Genomic DNA, 19,067 nt, shown 5'->3' on the forward strand with positions numbered 1-19,067 from the left:
TCACAAGTCTATGCACCAATCAGTGACTTACTCGCCATCGGGCTTCTCTCTGAAATACAGGCATTCGAGTACGAACACCGTGGCATTGGAATTAACACTATACATCACTTCCAGTCACATAACGGAAAGCAGCAACGTACTACTGATATTTATGTATTTCCTTCTCTCTCTCTCTCTCTCTCTGAATTCAAAAGTGTTTCCCACCCATTACCAGTCAAATCAGAATCTCAATAAATGTGTATTGTTATCCTGGTCTAGTGTAGTTAATGTAGACTTTCAGTAAGATATATATATATATATATATATATATATATATATATATATATATATATATATATATATATATATATATATATATATGTATGCACCAGCTAAATCTGGTTTTTCACACAAGACTTAAACTTCGTTATTCGATTCAAAAAGCACTCACCAACCGAGCTACACAAATGTTATACACCGCCTGAGGGGTATTTATTTAATTTCAAGGTGATACTCTTATATGCTATTTAGTAATAAGTATAAACCATTGTTTTAAGTGCGTATTAATAATACGAATCACCTGCTAAAACGTATTTGCGGCATTTTTGTCCATGACCGTACGCTCGTTTTATTCGGCACTGCAGCTTTAAGTGAGCTATCCAAGGTAAGTAGGAAGGCAGGGGTAAACGAGAACGTGCAGCTTGGGCGCGCGCCCGTGCCGTGTGGACACTAAAAAAATTTTTTAAAGAATAATTGCAAGCAGGTCTTCGAAACTAGAATACAGCACAGCACTGTCGCCGTTTCATCAGCCTCCAGGCAGGTGTGTGGCGTTCGTAAGTCACTTCGTACGTTAAGCGTGTAGTTTGGTAGCCTCGGAGGCGCGCTACAAAGGGGTTTCTCTCCAGAAAGATCACCGGCTCGAGGTAGCGAGGCCCGCGAGTGTTCGGTCTCGAGACGGGCGCGAGGATCTCGGGACAACTTCGCGTCTTCCGTCCGCGTCTTCGGCCAGATTTCGGTCCCTTTTTTCATGTTACAAATCGTACGTGAACCGCCGGAACTTTTACTGGCTGGACGCTTTCGTTACAGGGACGTAAACAGTCCAGCGATTCGGTGGGCGGCCAGCGACGGAAGCTCGCTCCTCTGCGGTGTGTCTTAGCTCCGCTCCCCGGGCACCGGCGAGGCGTCGGCCGCTAGCGGGATGCGGGGATGCCGCGGTTCCCCCGGTGCAGGCTCGGGGGTCTGGAGGACGCGAAACGGGGATTAAACAAAGAAGGGCTGCGCTTATAACACAACACCGTGCGCCGTACTTCGATGGATTTGCTACGCCTATTGCTTAGACTGTAATATGAAAGTACTTTGTTAAGTAGCTGTCGAAGGATATTTAACGTACGGGATGTTGATCGTGGCCGAAGGCGACAGCTGCGGATGCTAAAGGAGTATCGACGGATGCGTGAGCAGTGTCATGTCGTTTAACAGGCGAATTTTATCAACCCGTCGTAACTCTGTCAATCGACATTATTATTATTTTTGACATATATTTTTTGAGTGTCACATATCATTTGTGACCTACGGTCACCTTTTATCTTCGTGCTAGACCTTCGCACCCGTTGTCGTTACACTGAGTGGGGAGTAAATTGCAGCCACTGATTCTGGATTCAAAACAAACAGATTGGCGGGTTGAGCATCACGCGGCATGTGACCGACACACCTGCCGGCTCGGTGCGCGTTAGGACGGCGTCGCTAATGGATGTTATGTCACGGCCGTCCGAGTTTACGCCTTTAGATTGACCTCTTTGTGGTCCGAGTTTGACGTTACAAAGTTCGCAAATGTTAGGTGTCTCGACATGCGTTTTAATGAAGCGCCTAGCATAACCTGACGCATCGGTATTTATTTGTAGCAGTCGTCACGGTTGACTGTTGATGGTGATTTTTTTTTCCCGCCCCCCCCCTTTCTTTTTTTTTGCATGATGGAACAGCATGAATTAATACTTTTTAATGAAAATTAAATGAACTCTCCATGAATTAGCATATTAAGAAACTTCACCTATGAGAGTAAAAGTTAACTAAACACTTTAAGATGTGTCCAGTTATTGTAACGTTTCCTAGTACCCGTAAACCCTGACATCCTAAAAAACGAATGCGTCGCACTGATGGGTTTAACTGACACAATCTTGTCCTCGATCTCTCTTTTCAGAATGTGAGGAGGTAGGAGGCACCCCATGCCCCCGTCCCCTTTGCCCTACTCTTAACGTTCTAGAATGTTCCTGAAGACGGTTCCTCCGGTGGTGGCAGTTCACTCGGAATGGAGGCCCGCTAAGAGCTTCAGCCTACCGCTCTGCTTCAATGAGAGTACTTCGGACAGTGACTCGGCTGGCGGAACTCCCATCCCCCACAAGGTCCAGATGATCATCGACAGCCTCCGGAGCACTCAGTCGTCAGACATGAGCGACGGCCCCCGGGTCAGCCTCGACCTGCCCAGGAGCGCTGGCCGCAGGGTCAAGCCCTGCTGCCCAGAGGCACCGGCGAGCCCCCGTCGGCCGGAGGCGGACGGCGGTAAGCTCCAGGCCGCCGAGCTGGAGGCGAGCCGCAGCTCGGACAGCGACGATTCCGTGGACCGAGGGATCGAAGAGGCCATCCAAGAGTACCTGAAAGAAAAGGTGGACCACAAGCGAAACGTCGATGCGCCAACCAGCCCCGTCCGGGGCCCCAAAGTCCAGCGAATGGACCCCGGAATTCCGGACCCCTCGAAGGAGGTAGCGCAATCCGTCCCTGCCAAAGTGCTGACTGCTAGCAACCACGTCCAGAAGGGTTCGAGAGCCGACCAGCCGTTAGCGGCCTCGAAGATAAAGAAGAGGCCAAGCAAAGAGAACCCTGTTCAGAGGGCCTTCCCCGCGAAGCCCTCCTCAGACCAAATGCTGCCTCCGCTGAGAATCAAAGAGGAGGAGGTGCCGGACTCCAGCAGCGACGACGGCATCGAGGAGGCCATCCAGAGGTTCCAGCAGGAGCAGAGGGACCACCACGAGGGCCCGCGACGCCCCAAGGAGGCGCCGGACTCCAGCAGCGACGACGGCATCGAGGAGGCCATCTGGCACTACCAGCGGGAAAAACGGAAGGAAAAGAGCCGCAGGCTCCTCCCGAAGCCGCGCGGCAAGGTGTCCGCACCCCCCGCGGGTCCCGCCGCCGTCCAGCAGTTTAGAAAACTGCCCAAAAAGAAGACCGTTAAAAAGAGCGCGGCCGCGGAGAGAGAGGTAACGCACGCCTCCCCCGTAGGTTCGGCCGCGAGCCACCCTCTCGATGCTGGTAGCGGAGGAAGAGACGGAGCCGAGGATCCGCGGGCCGAGCTGCAGGCGCGCCCCGCCCTCTCCATCAACACCACGGCGGAGCTGATGTGCGCCGAAGCCATCCTGGACATCTCCAAGACCGTCATGCCCGCTGCGTTCCAGCCCGACCCGAGCGGCCCGGCGGGGACCCCGGCCCACTTCCTCGCTTGCCACCCGCCGCAGGGGGCTGGGAGGAGCGATGACAGCTCCGTGGACAGCGAGGATGGCATCGAGCAGGAGATCCAGAAGTTTCTGGAGCTCAAGGCCAAGATGCACGAGCAGCTGCCGATGCTGGCGACAGGACCCCCCGCCTGCGCCGGGACCCCCGCGGCTGCAAGAGCACCACTGAAGAAGAAGGGCGAGGAGGATCGGAGCAAAATGCTGAGGCTGTCGCTGTCTCGGAAGAGAAAGCACAAAGAGGAAAATGGTAGGGGCGAAAGAAGAGAAACCGCTCGTTACGTGTTTAAGGAGGAGCCTCAGCCCAATCCTATAGGCCAGGATTCGTCGTCCACGGAGACATCACGCACGCATAGTCCAATCGCAGTGAAGCACTTCAAGCCCAAGCAAAACTCTCCCGGATCCGTCAACAAGGAGAAAGGGTCTGGCTGTGGTCCGGCCAGCCCACCAAACACTCCGAGGACGCTCGCCGGCTCGGAGCGAAATCACAGCAGCGACAAGAGCAGCTCGCTGGACAGTGACGAAGACCTCGACGCAGCGATTAAAGACTTGCTCAAGACCAAGCGGAAGGTGAAAAAGAAGGCAAGGGATGTGAAGTTTAAGGCGCGGAGAAGTGCCAAGGGCACGGAGACTCCCGAGACCTCAAAGAAACCCAAACCGGCCGCGGAGCAGAAGAGCGTCCCGCCATCCAAACCCGGCAAACCCGACAGAGAGCCAGCGAATCCGACTGGACGCGACAGAGGCGCCAAAGCCAGAGGTCTGAAGCCCCAGCGGGCCGCCAAAAAGCCCAGAGCCCCCGCGCAGGGCGCAGAGGCGGAGCAGGCAAAGTCGGAAGCCGCCCACCAGCCTCCTGCGGCGGCGGAAAGCAGCTCGGTGGACAGCGATGACAGCATCGAGCAGGAGATCCGCAAGTTCCTGGCCGAAAAAGCCAAGGGCTCGGGCGCACCGGCGGTGGCCGCCGACGGCAAGGAGGTCACGGAGAGGGGTGTGAAGGTGGAGGAGCAGCAGACGTGGGTCACGCCCGGGCACGCAGAGGCCGGCGGGGGCCAGGCTCCCAGCTCCGGCTGCGCGGCGGGGACCCTGGAGGAGGTGAGGGGGAGCGGCGCGGACGCCGGGAAGGAGGGGCTGCCGGTGCCGGAAGCACCGAGAGTTGGAGCAGCAGCGGAGCCAGGTCAGAAGGAGGCCCAGCATCAGAACCTCTTTCTGATGAAGCCCGAGAACTGCAGCATGGGGGACATCCGGGACAGCCCGTCTGCTCCCCTAGAGGTCGCGGACTTGCCGAGTAGCCTTCAGAACCGGAACCGAATCCCTCTGAGAGAGGTGATCAGCGTCGTGTGCCCCTCGCCACCCCCGACCGCCAGACCCTCTCTCGGTGCCCCCTCCCACGTGTACACAGCTGCGGGCGGCGATCGATTGCCGTCGGCAACCCTCGAGAGCAGGACCGATTCTCTCTACCTGTACAGTCGGATAAAGAGAGAACAGTGGGACCAGATGCCACGCCTCCTCCCCAGTTCCCCTCACCCGCCGTCCACCGCTCGACACTTGCCCTCCAGTGCCGGTCTCCGGTTCCCACACCTGCCCACCAACCTCTCCCACCTGTCGTGTGTGCCGCTGCCACCCGCTCTCTCCCAACCTCGCCTGGGGGCCGGCGTGGTGCGCCTGCGACGGGACCAGGCCGCCGGCATCCCGCCCCCGGCTCGCAGGACCCACCCGCTGCAGCTTCGAAACGGACAGGAGGAGTGGGAGAAGGAGCGGGGGGAGGGGCGAGGGGCGGAGTCAGATCAGGAGCAGAAGTGCGTAGATGAGACAGATGTAGAGTCAGGTGAGGAGAGGAGATCAGCGCAGCAGAGGACAGATAAGATACAGCAGCCGTCCAGCCAGTGAGTACAGACTAGATCTCTCTCTCTCTCTCTCTCTCTCTCTCTGTCTCTCTCTCTGTCTCTGTCTGTCTCTGTCCCCTGCTCTAATCTGACAGCATTAGACCTCTCCTCCCACGAGCAGCGTGTTCGGTTCAGGGACATCCGGACAGGAGAGCGTGCAGAAGCTTCGGCTCCCTGTTGGCCAGGCAGGGGACATTTCTCTGAACGAGCCCTCGCTGCGACAGGGTGTGCCACTTTAAGCTTACATGCTGCAGTCTACACACACACACAGCATTCTCTCCTGTCACATTGTTGTTGCGGTTTTTTGTATGTTATGGGTCTAAGGGATGGTGTAGGACTTAAGTGTTCTACTTTATATATGTTTGTACATTTCTGAATATATTTAAATGCACTTGTGATGTCATTGTTATTGGCCTTTTGTTATTACTTTCTGCTCTGTTTTCTCATTGGGTGCAAAAGCTCTGAATGAACTCCAAACGCTCTGTTTTTGTTTGTTTGGTTGGTTGGTGGGTTTTTTTTCCCTCATTTTCGGTACCTTCTCTCTTTCATTCGTTTTGTGGTAAACGTCAGACGTTGGCATTGAAAAGAGAGAACTGAGCAGTGCTCTTTCAGAAGATTTGGGAGTTAAGTGTTCTCAGAAGCATGATTCTGCCTCCTTCCTTTAGTTTGGACCCCGCTCCCCTCAGAATCAAGCTCTGTCCGTCACAGAGCGTGGGCTGTTTAAAGCAGAGATAATGATCGTACACACTTCTGACTTTTCAGGAACTGAGAGTAGTTATTTTGGTGAGTAAGTATCTTTAGCAGAGAACCGAAACACTCCTGTGTGCATGCACACGCGCATCATCATCACCACCACCACCGCCAGCCACCTGATGTTTCAGATCTTCCCCGCAGGTTGAAGTCGGCCGAAGCTTGTGTGCGCTCGTACGAGACCGACGGGTATAACTGGCCCCGCTCCGTACGCGACAGGCCTGCGGTGGTGGACGCACCCTGACGCGGCCCGGACGCTGGGGCGGCGTAGCCGTGGGACGGCGGTCGCTGAGCCGAGCCGTGTCTCGGCGCACGCTGCCACGTTCGCTCCATCGACACGTCCCGTTCGGCTCAATAAGGTGTTTCTTAAGGTATCCATAAAGACTCCTGAGAACTGGTACATGCCTCTACAGATCCTACCTCAGCACCTCCGTGAAGCTCAACACGTGTACAGGGCTTTGAGCGAGCCCTCGCATTAAAAATGTCGCCAAGCTCGGTGAACGAGGTGCTACGTTGAGCTCTGTTGGTTCTGGTGGGGCGCTGCTCAGCTCTGAAATGGGTTCGGGGGAAATCTTTTTCAACGTTTTTATTCTGTTACCATCTCTCTGGGTATGCGTTTTCACCAACCCAGACGAGATTTTGTCACATTTTATCACTGGAGCTGGAGCAGCACACCTGAGAGCGACTGGGGCAGTGCACTTGAGTGTGTCTTTTGATTTCCCTACCGTGCTTCTCTTCTTGTGTTTATTAAATATTCTTTGTGTTGTACATACTGTCATTCCCAAGTTGTGTATATATGTTTGTTTGGTTTTTTTTGTTGTTTTTTTTTTCTGATACACTTAAAGTCATAAAAATGTTTACCAGCACGTAAAATGAAAAACGGACAGGCTTCGTTTTTTTATTTTTTATTTTTTTTTTTTTCCCTTTCTCGCATTTCCGCTGGTTATAAATTTGCCTCGCTTTTTCTCACTTCACACACACACACATGCTCACACTCCTCTCTCTCTCTCTCTCTCTCTCTCTCTCTCTCTCTCTCTCTCTCTCTCTCTCTCTCTCTCTCTCTCTCTCTCTCTCTCTCTCTCTCTCTCTCTCTCTCTCTCTCTCTCTCTCTCTCACTCACACACACACTCATACGCTTGCACCAGATTCACTGTCTGCCTTCACTGTTTGGCTGGTCGTGTGGGTGCATCTTTCTGCGTGAGAAGTTGGGTTATTTATTTGGGTGTAAATACCCGGAGGAGGAAAGGCCTTGTGCTGACTCGTGGCACATTTGAACTGTTTTGCAGGAGAAAGGAAGCTTCTTTAACTGAAAGGCCAGATACTCCAACAGTATCTTAAAAAGTGTATTAAACAACTTTCAAACACCTGCTTGTGTATTCTGCTTGTGTGTGTGTGTGTGTATAGAGTGAAAGGTACCCTTTTTAATGCCACTTTGCCCTCTGTAATGCGTGATACGGTTTTGGCCATCTTGAGGTTCGTAGCATTCCTGGTTATGCATAAACTGCTTACAGTACCTGAATGCTCATGTGTGTGTCTGCGAGAGACTGCGAAACAGTATGAACATGTTTTTGATGATGTGTTAGTAGTTATAGCAGAAATAGTAAGCATAACTCCAGTTAAATGGGGACTAGCTTCTATTTTTAATAAGGTTAGCTGGAACTGAGTGCAATTGTATGGTTAACCTGGGTTAAGTGTAATTTTACCCATTAAGCTTCCCCAACAGTAACCCCAGTACTATAACTGTGTGTGTGTGTGTGTGTGTGTGTGACTCCAGCAGGTCTTTGTCCACCTGTATTGATCCAGGTGAGCTGCTCAGTCCCTATATTGCCCTGGATACAGAGCAAAGAAGACTCAAATTCAGACACATTCAACAGGTACACACATGCACATTCTAAATGAAACACCAAATACCAACCCTAATAAGTCTCACCATCTTCCAGTTAGGGATGAAGTAGCCCTCTAGTGGTGGTTGGCCAGGCTGCAGTCTCAGATACATTCACATACTGAGCTGCTGTTTACATTCTGAAATTCGATGGCTTCTACCCACCTTACTAAAAACACCACCTAGGTGTACAGTTAGAGTCCCCAGCCTGTCTGTTGTGAACAGGGTGAAGTGTAGCTGAAAAATCACACAAGCAAGTGGGGCTACAGTCTGCACATGTTCACTCAAAAAAAAACAAAACAGAGGTGTGATAGTCATCAGTGAGTGCGAGGGTCTTTCTCAAAAAGACCTGAATTATGTCCTAAAGCAAGATTTCAATCTTTAACAAAATTCGTGACCAGGAGGAAAGCCTCTTGCTTCTTATGAGGACCAAAGGAACAGGACAAAACAAAAAAAGATGCAGGTGCACCCCTATTTTACATAGACAAAGGCAAACATAATTTTCTCCATCAGCACTGACTAGCCATAAGTTCCTCAAGCCATAACTGACTGACAACCTTACAAGATACCCTTCATTTTATGTAAGTAATTGAGAGATATATTTGAGACCAAAATGTCTGGGGCTTGGAACTGGTGGGCTGAAGCAGCAAACTCTTAAGTGTGCGTGCTCTTTTCAGTGGCGGGGCACTGTTTTGAGGCTGCCTATGTGTGTATGTTCCACAGGGCCAAAGGATACTGAAAGGAGTCAAGCGAAAGCTGCAGTTTGTGGTCAGAATTCCCAAGTGAATACAACCTGAACATCAGAGGTCACACAGAGCAGCTACCTGACAGACCTGGTGGAATCTGGCTGCTGGCGCTGCTCCTGTGAGGTGGAGGTTTAAGAGTCTTTTAAAGTGAGAAGCTTTATGGGCCACCACTTTATAAAATACCATACACTGGTTCATCTCTTTATCAGGAGGAAGAAAGATGAGCAGGAAGGTTCTGTTTTACATTTAATTATACTTTGGGGGGGGGGGGGGGGGGGGGGGGGGGGGGGGGGGGGGGGGGGGGGGGGGGGGGGGGGGGGGGGGGGGGGGGGGGGGGGGGAATTGCAAATGTTTTGAGTTTGAGATTGGTAGTTGTAATGTTTGGTGACTGTCTTTTGTGATTTATTTTTTGGTTGGTTTTGTTATGATGTTTGAATTAAAATGTTACTTTAAAAATGTTATATAGCCCCAGTAGCCTCTTGAGCGTTAAGACATATTTTCGTTTACAATTTATAACGTTTGCATTGTTAATATGCCCTGATATGAAGCTAATTAATTTTTGTTGTTTTCATTATTGTTAAATATCGTATCGTACCACAAATGTAGTCAACGGGGCAAATGAATCATTTGTTGTTAACGTTGATCAATAAAGTTTTCTGTTTGACTCGTTGGCAGTTTGTGGTACTTGTAGTCCAAAATGTTGTACATACTGAGTTAGGTCTAAGACTGCACGTCGTCCTGAAACATCTCTACCCAGAAGGCTAATGGTTTGACCTTCAGTGGGAGGGGACGTGAGGAAACAAAGCATGGCTGCGGGGATACGAACGAAAGGTGAAGTGCAAATATATATATATTTAAAAGTGGTATCCATAACTTATGATTTTACAGGTTGTCGCATTCAGCAAAAAATACTTAGTATATCATTTAAATTCCGTGATGATGGATCAATGAACTACCCTTGTCGGATACAAATGCATTTTGCTAGGCAAATCGTGCTACCGGTGGCAAGCCCTTTGGTCTTCTCTGCTCTATTTGTGTCTGTAAGTTGGTTATGCCACTTCACGCTACCTCTGTTGTACACACTCATTTATTAGCGATGTACAGCCTCCGGAGTGCACGCTGGGTTGGGTCGGCGCTTCCCTGCTACAGCCGGCCGTGCGCTAGCTCGGCGGTAGCGGCCAACCCTGTGGCGACTCAGCAAAGCAGAGATGCAGGTAGGGAGGCCTCCTCACTTAAAAGTTGTAGTAGGCTACTACTAAACGTATGTCTACGACAGGTAATTGCAAATTGTTTGTATCTGCCATATACACACAAACACACACCCGTGTATATGTGTGAGGATAAACCCTTGAAACTGCAAATAGTGGAAATGGCTGATATGGAAAAATCCTACAAAAAGCTGGGTTGAAAGACAGCACAGAGGCACTAATCAAGGCACAGCCTGTGAATACGAGATCAATAGAGGCTGGGATCTACCACACCATGCAGGCTGTGCAAAGATGCCCCTGAGACAAAACCAGCAGGATGCATAATGCTAGCAGGCAGAACATGCATGGAACGCCATTACCAAGTGTCCTGCAGACGTGTGAAACATCTGTGCTGAGTACGGGCTGGAAGTTTCCAGGTCAAAGTGGGATACACCCCTGAACGTGGTGGAGAACGACCAAGCTAAGCTAAGATCCCTTGTGACTTCCAGATACAGACAGACAAAATGGTCATGGATAACTGTCCAGAAATAGTAGTCTTTGACAAACAGAAGTAGAGAGCTGTAGTGATGGGTGCTGCAGTCCCAGGAGATTGCAAGATCAGAAACAAGGAACACCAAAAGCCAGGGGCTCAACTGTAGGCCCCATGATGATTGGTGCACTAGGGCTGTGTCCCTGGTAGAATGGCTCCAGCAGATCCCAGGAACAACATCTGAGATCTTCACAAGAGTACAGGACTCTGGTAGAGGACCCGATCTTGAAGGGGAGGGGGAGAAATATGTAAATCTAAAAATAAAATCAGTGTTTGCATAAACCAAACTCGCTTATTGCATATAAAATGATTATAAATAATAATTAAAATTATATATCCCTTTGGTCAAAGCAGGTGTCTGAGAGGTCAGTAAAGGTTGTCATCTTACAATGGACACAGAATGGTTGTCAGACTGACATCAGGGTACATAAATTGACTGTGATGTATGGGAATCATACTGTATAGTAGGTGAACCTAATAGTCATTGCTGATGCCACATTTCCAACAACAATGTGCCTGTACCATCGCTGGTTCTGGTTCCCCTCAACAGACCTGCGTTTCCACTGGTTTACGAGCCCACTGATTACATATCTGCATGTGGGTGTTGCCTGATCCAGAAACAGAAGTCAAAAACATCAAAGAGGACACGGCAGAACACGCTCTTCTCTTGCCAATGTGCTTCTTTCTTTGAAGGAATATCCAGCTGGTCAGAATCAAGTTTTTCCATCTTTTCAAGACCACCAGTGATCCATTACTGCTGTTTTTGTCACGTTTCTCATGCTTTTAGTCAGAAATGGTTGAAAAGCGAGTAAACAACGATACATGGTGATGACAGGGCACCACCCTTTCTGTCACAGGTGCGTTGGTTCCAGACCAGCTAGATCATCGGCCAGAATGGCACTAATTGTAGTAGACAAGTCCTTTCAGTACGTTCTCTCATTGTGATCAGCACATAGCAGAGGAATTTGGTTCTATTTCCAAGAAGTCTATACATGGTTCTGACCGCTCTGGCGTATCAGTTGTTTTTCAAAAGTCCACTGCCACGTTGGAATATTTGTGATTAGCATAGGATCTTAGATTATACGGTGGTGGTGTCTAGTAGGTCTTCTCCACCTGTTGTGTGCTGGCGTGCAGGTGTGAATGAGAAGATCCTCCACGCTCCGCTGACCCAGCCGGACTACTTCTGCCTGTCCGAGCTCTTCACTCTAAAGGACCTGTTTGAGGCCCGGGTGCACATGGGACACAAGAAAGGCTGCAGACACAGGTGGGTCAACCACACCTGCTGCATCAATTTGGAGGTAAAAGGAAGTCAAAACTTTATATGGTGGAATACTGTCTCTCTCTCTCTGTATCTCTCTCTCTGTATCTCTCTCTCTTTGTCTCTGTCTCTCTCTCTCTCTCTCTCTCTCTGTCTCTGTCTCTCTCTCTGTCTCTCTCTCTCTGTCTCTGTCTCTCTCTCTCTTTCTCTCTGTCTCTGTCTCTGTCTCTCTCTCTCTCTCTCTCTCTCTCTCTCTCTCTCTCTCTCTCTCTCTCTCTCTGTCTCTCTCTCTGTCTCTGTCTCTGTCTCTCTCTCTCTCTCTCTCTCTCTGTCTCTGCCCAGGCTGATGGAGCCGTACCTGTTCGGCTGCCGCCTGGGCGTCGACATCATTGACCTGGAGCAGACGGCGGAGCACCTGCAGAGGGCGCTCAACTTCACGGCGCACGTGGCCTACCGTGGCGGCCTCGTGCTCTTCGTGAGCCGCCAGCGGCAGTCCTCGCACCTGGTGGAGAGGACGGCGCACGACTGCGGCGAGTACGCGCACACGCGCTACTGGCAGGGAGGCCTGCTCACCAACGCCCCCATACAGTACGGCGCGGGAGTGCGCCTGCCAGACCTGATCGTCTTCCTCTCCACGCTCAACAACGTCTTCCAGACGCACGTGGCCGTCCGTGACGCCGCCAAAATGAACATCCCCACGGTGGGCATCGTGGACTCCAACTGCAACCCTAGCCTCATCACGTACCCAGTGCCAGGCAACGATGACACACCCGTCGCCATGGAGCTGTACTGCTGGCTGTTCAAGATGGCGATTAACAGGGCGAAGGACAAGAGGAAACAGATGGAGTTGCTGAAGGGTATATAAGGGGAGTGTGAGAGTGTGTGTGCGAGAGTATGTGTGCACACGTGGGAAACAGGAAGATGATGGTGTAGATCAGGGTTCCCTAACTGTATGGTGAGTGGACTCTCCTGGACTGGGAAGAGGTGCGTCACAGGCTGTTATCTTTAAACCCCACCCTCAGCAACCTGCATCTAGTCAGCCTTTAGGAACACAAGATCGTCGGGCCAAAGTGAGAATTGTCAAACTGGGATGCCTCTTACCTAACCCCTATCGGACATTCTTAACGTTTTATCTGAAGTTATCTGGAATTAGTCTGGAATTTACCCCCCCCCCCCCCCCCCCCCCCCCCCCCCCCCCCCCCCCCCCCCCCCCCCCCCCCCCCCCCCCCCCCCCCCCCCCCCCCCCCCCCCCCCCCCCCCCCCCACATACTCAAGAAGGCTGAGAGGACCATGTGAACTCTAGTACTGTGAATGAGTCCACTTGTTCCCATTAATAAATGAAATATACAATCTATGTATTTTATTGGACATAGATTATATATTGTATCCTATCTGTTTTTTATTACAAATTAAGATGAGAGCTCACCGACATGGAAAGAAGCGATCTTGATAGATGGAAGAGAAGCATATAATAAGTGGATACTAATAATTTGCTGACTGTTTTTGTTTTTCTTATTTCAATTAAAAAAAAAATTCGCATTTGTGTGTGTGTATGAGGGAGAAAGAACGAAAACAAAATCCCATTGTGATCGGCTGTTGTCTTTGCAAGACGCGTTGAGTAAATGAATCTAGTTTGGACGTGAAGGCTTCCGTAGTCATATGCCTAGTCTCCGTCTTGTTCTGTGATTGAGGAAGACGCCGAGGTTAGTAAACAAATAATTCATCACTAGCGACTTAATTTGAACTAAAATCATATTATATATGGGTCAAATATGCCAGGCTGTGTTATTTTTAGATCGTGTAGAGGTTGTGCGATTTTATCAGTCGGAGCTACTGTCATCTATTGAACATTTACAAATTGCCGTCATATGCGTCATCATAAACTTGTTTTATTTTGAATGACGGCTAATATGAGAAATTATATTTTTATGGGTTTTAAGGGTTTATGACACGAAATGCTGTTGCACATTTTGCAGGCCACGTGTTGCTGAACTGTTGCATGTTTAGGCCATTGCTACGTTATGGAGACATTTTCTTTAGTAGACAATTTATTAAGAGCTACATTATGTACCCCTGTACCTATTCATCATAAAAATGACGGAGTCAAACAAGTCAAAGCAATTTGATAGCTACTTTACGCATAACCTCAAAACCACTGTTTTTCTTTTCAACACCAAGAAAAACAAAACAAAACAACAATGCTGGTATTACGATACCGATGTCAATCCCCATAATCTGATATAAATCATGTAGTCAAAATTATATTTGAAAATGTTTCAGTTGGTTTTAAATCACCTTCCGTAGATTAACCGCGTTGTTACAACAGCAACAGTTGTGTGTCACCACAGCGGTGCGTTATGGTCGCTTGACTTGAAAATAAACAACAACTTTGAACACAGTTATATTATTTCACATAGATGATTGCTACCCTTACCTGCAATCAGATATGTGTTGAGAAAAATGCAGTTTAATGAAACAGTATTTATTTATCATGTAAACTCATATTTGTTTCTTTTTGTTGGGCCTGGTTGGACTTAAACTATGATTGGGAAGCTGTCAACCAGTCACACGGTCATCATGGTATAATGAACTGGAGTGGCTCATTCTGCCCAAATTCTTCTCCGCCGATAAGGGCCTGTGTAGACACCTGTTTAAAAAAGCCTTTCTGTGCTTTTCCAGACGCTGCTCTGAATGTGAGCTTTGGTCTTCGCCAAAGGTACGTTAGACGAACCCAGCTAACACCACTTAGACACTCTGTAATAAATGCATCCCCTTTATAGATGTTGCTTGATTCGGTGGGTGTAATTGTGGTGTCGCCCGATGAGACGTAACTGCAGCACATATGCCGCAGTTGTGCTGTAGGCGGGCGGAGAGAAACTGGCTCGTGATCGACCCTGCCTCCATGCACACAGAGGTCCAGGGTTATGGAACTGGGCCAAATAAACCCTGCCACATGTGTCCATCTGTCCGAACTATCAAGTAGAAACCTGTTTTCAGACCTCCATTGCGCACTGAAATACACGTGGATGTGTGTACAAATCTAGTTTTTGTCATCTCTGACTAACAGGACACAAACGTAAGCCGAGAGTTTGGTGGCATTGGGCCATGGATACGTGCATACTGATCATGGTAGGTAAGACATGCATACACATGCACCCACACTTGCTCTTCGAGGCGTTTTAGTTCAACCACACGTGTCGCTTCTGTGTCATGAGAGAGCAGAAAACCAAGAGGGTGCACCAACTACATTCTGTACCCACGATGCAGTGGCGCACAGGTTGAGTGACAGATCTGACATGGAGGAGTCATGTGACTGCATGTGGGTGAGGGCGTGGAGGTCAGCACAGCTGTTGACATTGGTCTGTAGTCTCAGAGCCGGCGGTACCTGCCTGAACCAGTGCGACTTGGTCCTCTCGTGTGAACTATGACCTGACTGTTCAGCTCTCTGACAGTCTGCAATCAAGATTGGGCTACATTTATGGCGGCCTGTGTCGAGTGGAACTTCCGCTCTGCCGGCTTCTGCCTGCAGGTGACCGGGGGGGTGGTCTGCTTGACCGACGTGGCTTGTTTGGTAATACATGCGCAGGCCATGTGCCTTAGCTCAGTCTGAGAACTATGCTGACCCATCTCTATGGCAACCGGTCAAGCGATGTCTTCTCCTGTCTTCCCGGTCTCCGCTGCATTTCAGCTTGCCCTTTCGGGGTGTCGTCTTCTCCTGCTGTAAGGTCGCCACATATGAACGCACTGACTAACTCAGGTGGTGGTGGTGGTGGTTGTTTTGGTGGATTTGTCATTATGGGAATGACCATCTCAGAGAACATGTCTTTGTTCTGTGTGACCCCACAGAGCACAGGGAGTCATCATCTGCCAGCACACAGTCGGAGAAAAGAGGCGGGCCGTGCGACTGTGCAGGCAGCAGGCGCTTTTCGGCACTCCGGAGAACAAACTGGCCTCAGATTCCTTCCCTGAGCTTGGACGATGGTACAGCTGGAGAGGACTATTGTGAAAGCACTAGCAGTCATATCAGCTTGGTTGCAGACAATAGTACAACAGTGCCAGTATCGGATGTTAGCAATTAAGAGACAACCACAAAGTACAATGGGGTTTGAGTTTTTTTTGGATTATTTCAAATTCAGATATACACTGCCTGGTCAACAAAAAGGTCACCACGTGGATTTAACTAAGCAAATGGGTAAGAGCCTCCCATTGGATAATTACTGCATGGGTGATTGTGTTTCAGCTGGCAACAAGTTATTTACCCCTAATTGATGCAGTGAGTAGCTTCTCATTTGTTAAACAACCATGTGGAAAGACACATCCTGTGGTCATGGAAAAGATGTTAATCTGCTTCAAAAGGGTCTAATTATTGGCATGCATCAAGCAGAGAAAATATCTAAGATTGCTGGAACTACTAAAATCGGGTTAAGAACTGCCCAACGCATTATTAAAAAGTGGAAGGACAGTGGAGAAACATCATCTTCGAGGAAGGAATGTGGTCGGAAAAAAATCTTGAATGATCGTGATCGGTGGTCACTTAAACGTGGTGAAATCAAATCCTAGAAAAGCAACAGCAGAACTCAGGGATATGTTTAATAGTAAAATTAAGAGCATTTCCACACGCACAATGCAAAGGGAACTCAAGGGATTGGGACTAAACAGCTGTGTAGCCTTAAGAAAACCATTTGTCAGTGAGGCTAACTAGAAAAAATGGCTTCAATTTGCTTGGGAGCATAAAGATTGGACTCTGGAGCAATGGAAGGTTATGTGGTCTGATGAGTCCAGATTTACCAGGTTCCAGAGTGATGGGCGAATCAGGGTAAGAGAGGCGGCTGAAGTGATGCACCCATTGTGCCTAGTGCCTACCGTACAAGCCTGTGGGGGCAGTGCTATGATCTGGGGTTGCTGCAGTTGGTCAGGTCTAGGTTCAGCAACATTATGTGCCCAAAGAATGAGGTCAGCTGACTACCAGAATATACTGAATGACCAGGTTATTCCATCAATGGTTTTTTTTTCTTCCCTGATGACAATGCCAGGATTCATCAGGCTCAAATTGTGAAAGAGTGGTTCAGGGAGTATGAGACATCATTTTCACACATGGATTGGCCACCACAGAGTCCAGACCTGAACCCCAATGAGAATCTTTGGGATGTGCTGGAGAAGACTTTGTGCAGTGGTCCCAATCTCCCATCAATACAAGATCTTGGGGGGAAAAATGAATGTAACTCTGGACAGAAATAAATGTGACATTGCAGAAGCTTGTGGAAACGATGCCACAGCGAATGCGTGCAGTAATCAAAGCTAAAGGCGGTCCAACGAAATATTAGGGGTGTGACCTTTTGGCCAGGCAGTGTATTTTACTTTTATACAAGGATAACAGCTTAAGAGAAGCCAGTTTGGCCATTGAGAAAAGGTTTGTAGAAGTTGTATTGTAAGTTGTACTGTATGTACAGGCCGTGGGTCACTGGGTCCACCCCTGCAGTCTGACAGTGGAAAATAAAGTGTGAGGCTCTAAATACGTCTGGTGTCTTGATATGGTTTGTCACAGTGGAGATACACTGCAGTGTCCTGCAGCACAGCTGAGCTTTGTGGCGTGTGCGCGACCCGTTGAATATAAAGTCTTGAGCGTCGCCTGCTAGAAATTTCACTGCACTACAACACGTACCGGCCTTCGGCTGAGCCGAAGGCTAGCTCACCCACCCCGGGGGGTGGGATTAGGCTTCAGAACACAGTGCCCCGGGTCTTCCCAGAAAAACGTACATCCCCACAGGCCTGAAGAGTGGACGGTCTGGTCCTGACAATGCGATGAGTTCTGACGAGCAGCAGCGTAGGTCGTTCGGGGCTGGGGCTCAATTGCCGTGATCAGAGCTAAAGGAGCAGAGTCTAGTGCAGGGAGATCGAAAAGGCTGAATTAATGTAATGTGAGGGGTAAATAAAACCACCTTTAACTGTGCCATAGGGAAAAGGCTGAATTAAAGTAACATGAGAGGAAAAAAAAAAACACCTTTAAAGGTGCTATAGGGAAAAGGTTCACAGTAACATGAGGGAAAAAAAACCTTTAAAGGTGCTATAGGGAAAAGGTTCACAGTAACATGAGGGGAAAAAAAACCTTTAAAGGTGCTATAGGGAAAGGCTCAATTAAAGAAACCTGAGGAAAAAACACCTTTAAAGGTGCTGTAGGGATAAGGGTCGATTAAAGTAACGATAAAAAAATCACCTTTAATGGTGACCATTTTCCTTGCCACATATATCTCATTGTGTCTACAAGGCCATAAATAGTGAAAGGTGTCTTGTTGAAAAACACAATTCTACAAGGCTTTGTCATTTTCTACTTAATGTGACATGACATCAAAGATCCTGCCCTACCTAAATAAACGCTCAGAACTGAAAATGAATGAACTCCAAACTAAACATGATTTTGCATGTGATTGGACTGTTGGGGATTAGGAGAGACACAATATAAAATTAAAAAAAAAACATGTCAGATGTAATATGATAGGCACAGAATAAAGCAATGAACCAATCACAACGTTTGCTTTTAAGTACTAAATTAAAGCAGTTCTTTAAAAAACATGGTGTTGCACATTAAGAGTTTAATTAGAATGTTACTTGAGGTAAAAGACTCCTTACAAGGGATACATGACACTTGTGAGAATGAGAGTAATGGAACCCAGTGGCGTAGTACATATACAGTTACGTGTGTTCATGACAGAAATGTATTTAAAACACACTCCGAGGTTATATATAAACACACTTGGGTCTGTCCTCATTGACTAATACTTCCCTGATTGATCGCATTTCTTCACTCCAGGCGAATGCTTATTAATTCCATGAGTAAACTACACCCCCGCTCCCCAACACTTATTGTCTGAGAAATAAAGAACTCTTAAAATAAATGCTAGACCAGTGCTAATACATGGAAAAACATCTCCCTTTGAAATAGTCTTTAATATCAGAAGATTACGTTCTCCACATGAATGACGGAATGAGACAAATCTGCTGACTCACAAAAAGCATACACTCAGTAAAAACCTCAGAGCATTGGACACAAGATAATCCAGAGTGCTCAATTATGTCATCACATAATCCAGGCCAGTTTCCTGGACAGGGCCTATTGTTGGACTAAACTGTCAGTGCTGATTTCCTCACAAGGTTATTTGTAGTCTATAGGTTTAGGACTAATCTTGGTCTGGGACACTAACCTGCAGCATTCATCGAAATCAAGCCACACCTACGACCAGTGTAGGAGTTAACGCTATAAGTGTGAACCCCTGAGACCCATCCAGAATCTCATCCACTGCTGCTTTGCAGTTTCAGAGAGGAGACAAGAGGAGACAAGGA

At 48.6% G+C, this 19,067-nt stretch overlaps 2 protein-coding genes and 1 long non-coding RNA gene across 9 annotated transcripts; all 3 read left to right on the forward strand.

Moving 5' to 3' along the window:
- Window positions 1-667: 667 nt before the first annotated feature.
- On the forward strand, window positions 668-9,000 carry ppp1r26 (protein phosphatase 1, regulatory subunit 26). Of its 5 annotated transcripts, none has more exons than XM_035521633.1 (4): window positions 668-812; window positions 2,174-5,356; window positions 7,881-7,980; window positions 8,712-9,000. In XM_035521633.1, exons 2-4 carry the CDS (start codon window positions 2,238-2,240, stop codon window positions 8,772-8,774), a joined length of 3,282 nt encoding a protein of 1,093 aa, XP_035377526.1. In that variant the 5' UTR covers window positions 668-812; window positions 2,174-2,237; the 3' UTR covers window positions 8,775-9,000. The 5 variants fall into 5 exon arrangements, with proteins under 5 accessions (XP_035377526.1, XP_035377525.1, XP_035377529.1 ...); XM_035521632.1 differs by having other exon boundaries at window positions 668-799; XM_035521636.1 differs by having other exon boundaries at window positions 668-799; window positions 7,884-7,980.
- Window positions 9,001-9,481: 481 nt separating this feature from the next.
- On the forward strand, window positions 9,482-12,898 carry mrps2 (mitochondrial ribosomal protein S2). The gene is made up of 4 exons (XM_027020609.2): window positions 9,482-9,565; window positions 9,829-9,948; window positions 11,606-11,735; window positions 12,072-12,898. The coding sequence occupies exons 1-4, from the start codon at window positions 9,541-9,543 to the stop codon at window positions 12,592-12,594; spliced, it is 798 nt and encodes a 265-aa protein (XP_026876410.2). The 5' UTR covers window positions 9,482-9,540; the 3' UTR covers window positions 12,595-12,898.
- Window positions 12,899-12,981: 83 nt separating this feature from the next.
- LOC113583953 lies at window positions 12,982-15,774 on the forward strand. Of its 3 annotated transcripts, XR_003411366.2 has the most exons (5): window positions 13,393-13,432; window positions 14,283-14,309; window positions 14,409-14,445; window positions 14,797-14,858; window positions 15,576-15,774. It is a non-coding gene; the product is annotated as an uncharacterized LOC113583953 (long non-coding RNA). The 3 variants fall into 3 exon arrangements; XR_003411364.2 differs by lacking the exon at window positions 14,283-14,309 and having other exon boundaries at window positions 12,982-13,432; XR_003411365.2 differs by having other exon boundaries at window positions 13,384-13,432; window positions 14,283-14,445.
- Window positions 15,775-19,067: the final 3,293 nt, after the last annotated feature.

Source organism: Electrophorus electricus, chromosome 22 (genome assembly GCF_013358815.1).
Source record: "Electrophorus electricus isolate fEleEle1 chromosome 22, fEleEle1.pri, whole genome shotgun sequence".
Classification (NCBI taxonomy): domain Eukaryota; kingdom Metazoa; phylum Chordata; class Actinopteri; order Gymnotiformes; family Gymnotidae; genus Electrophorus; species Electrophorus electricus.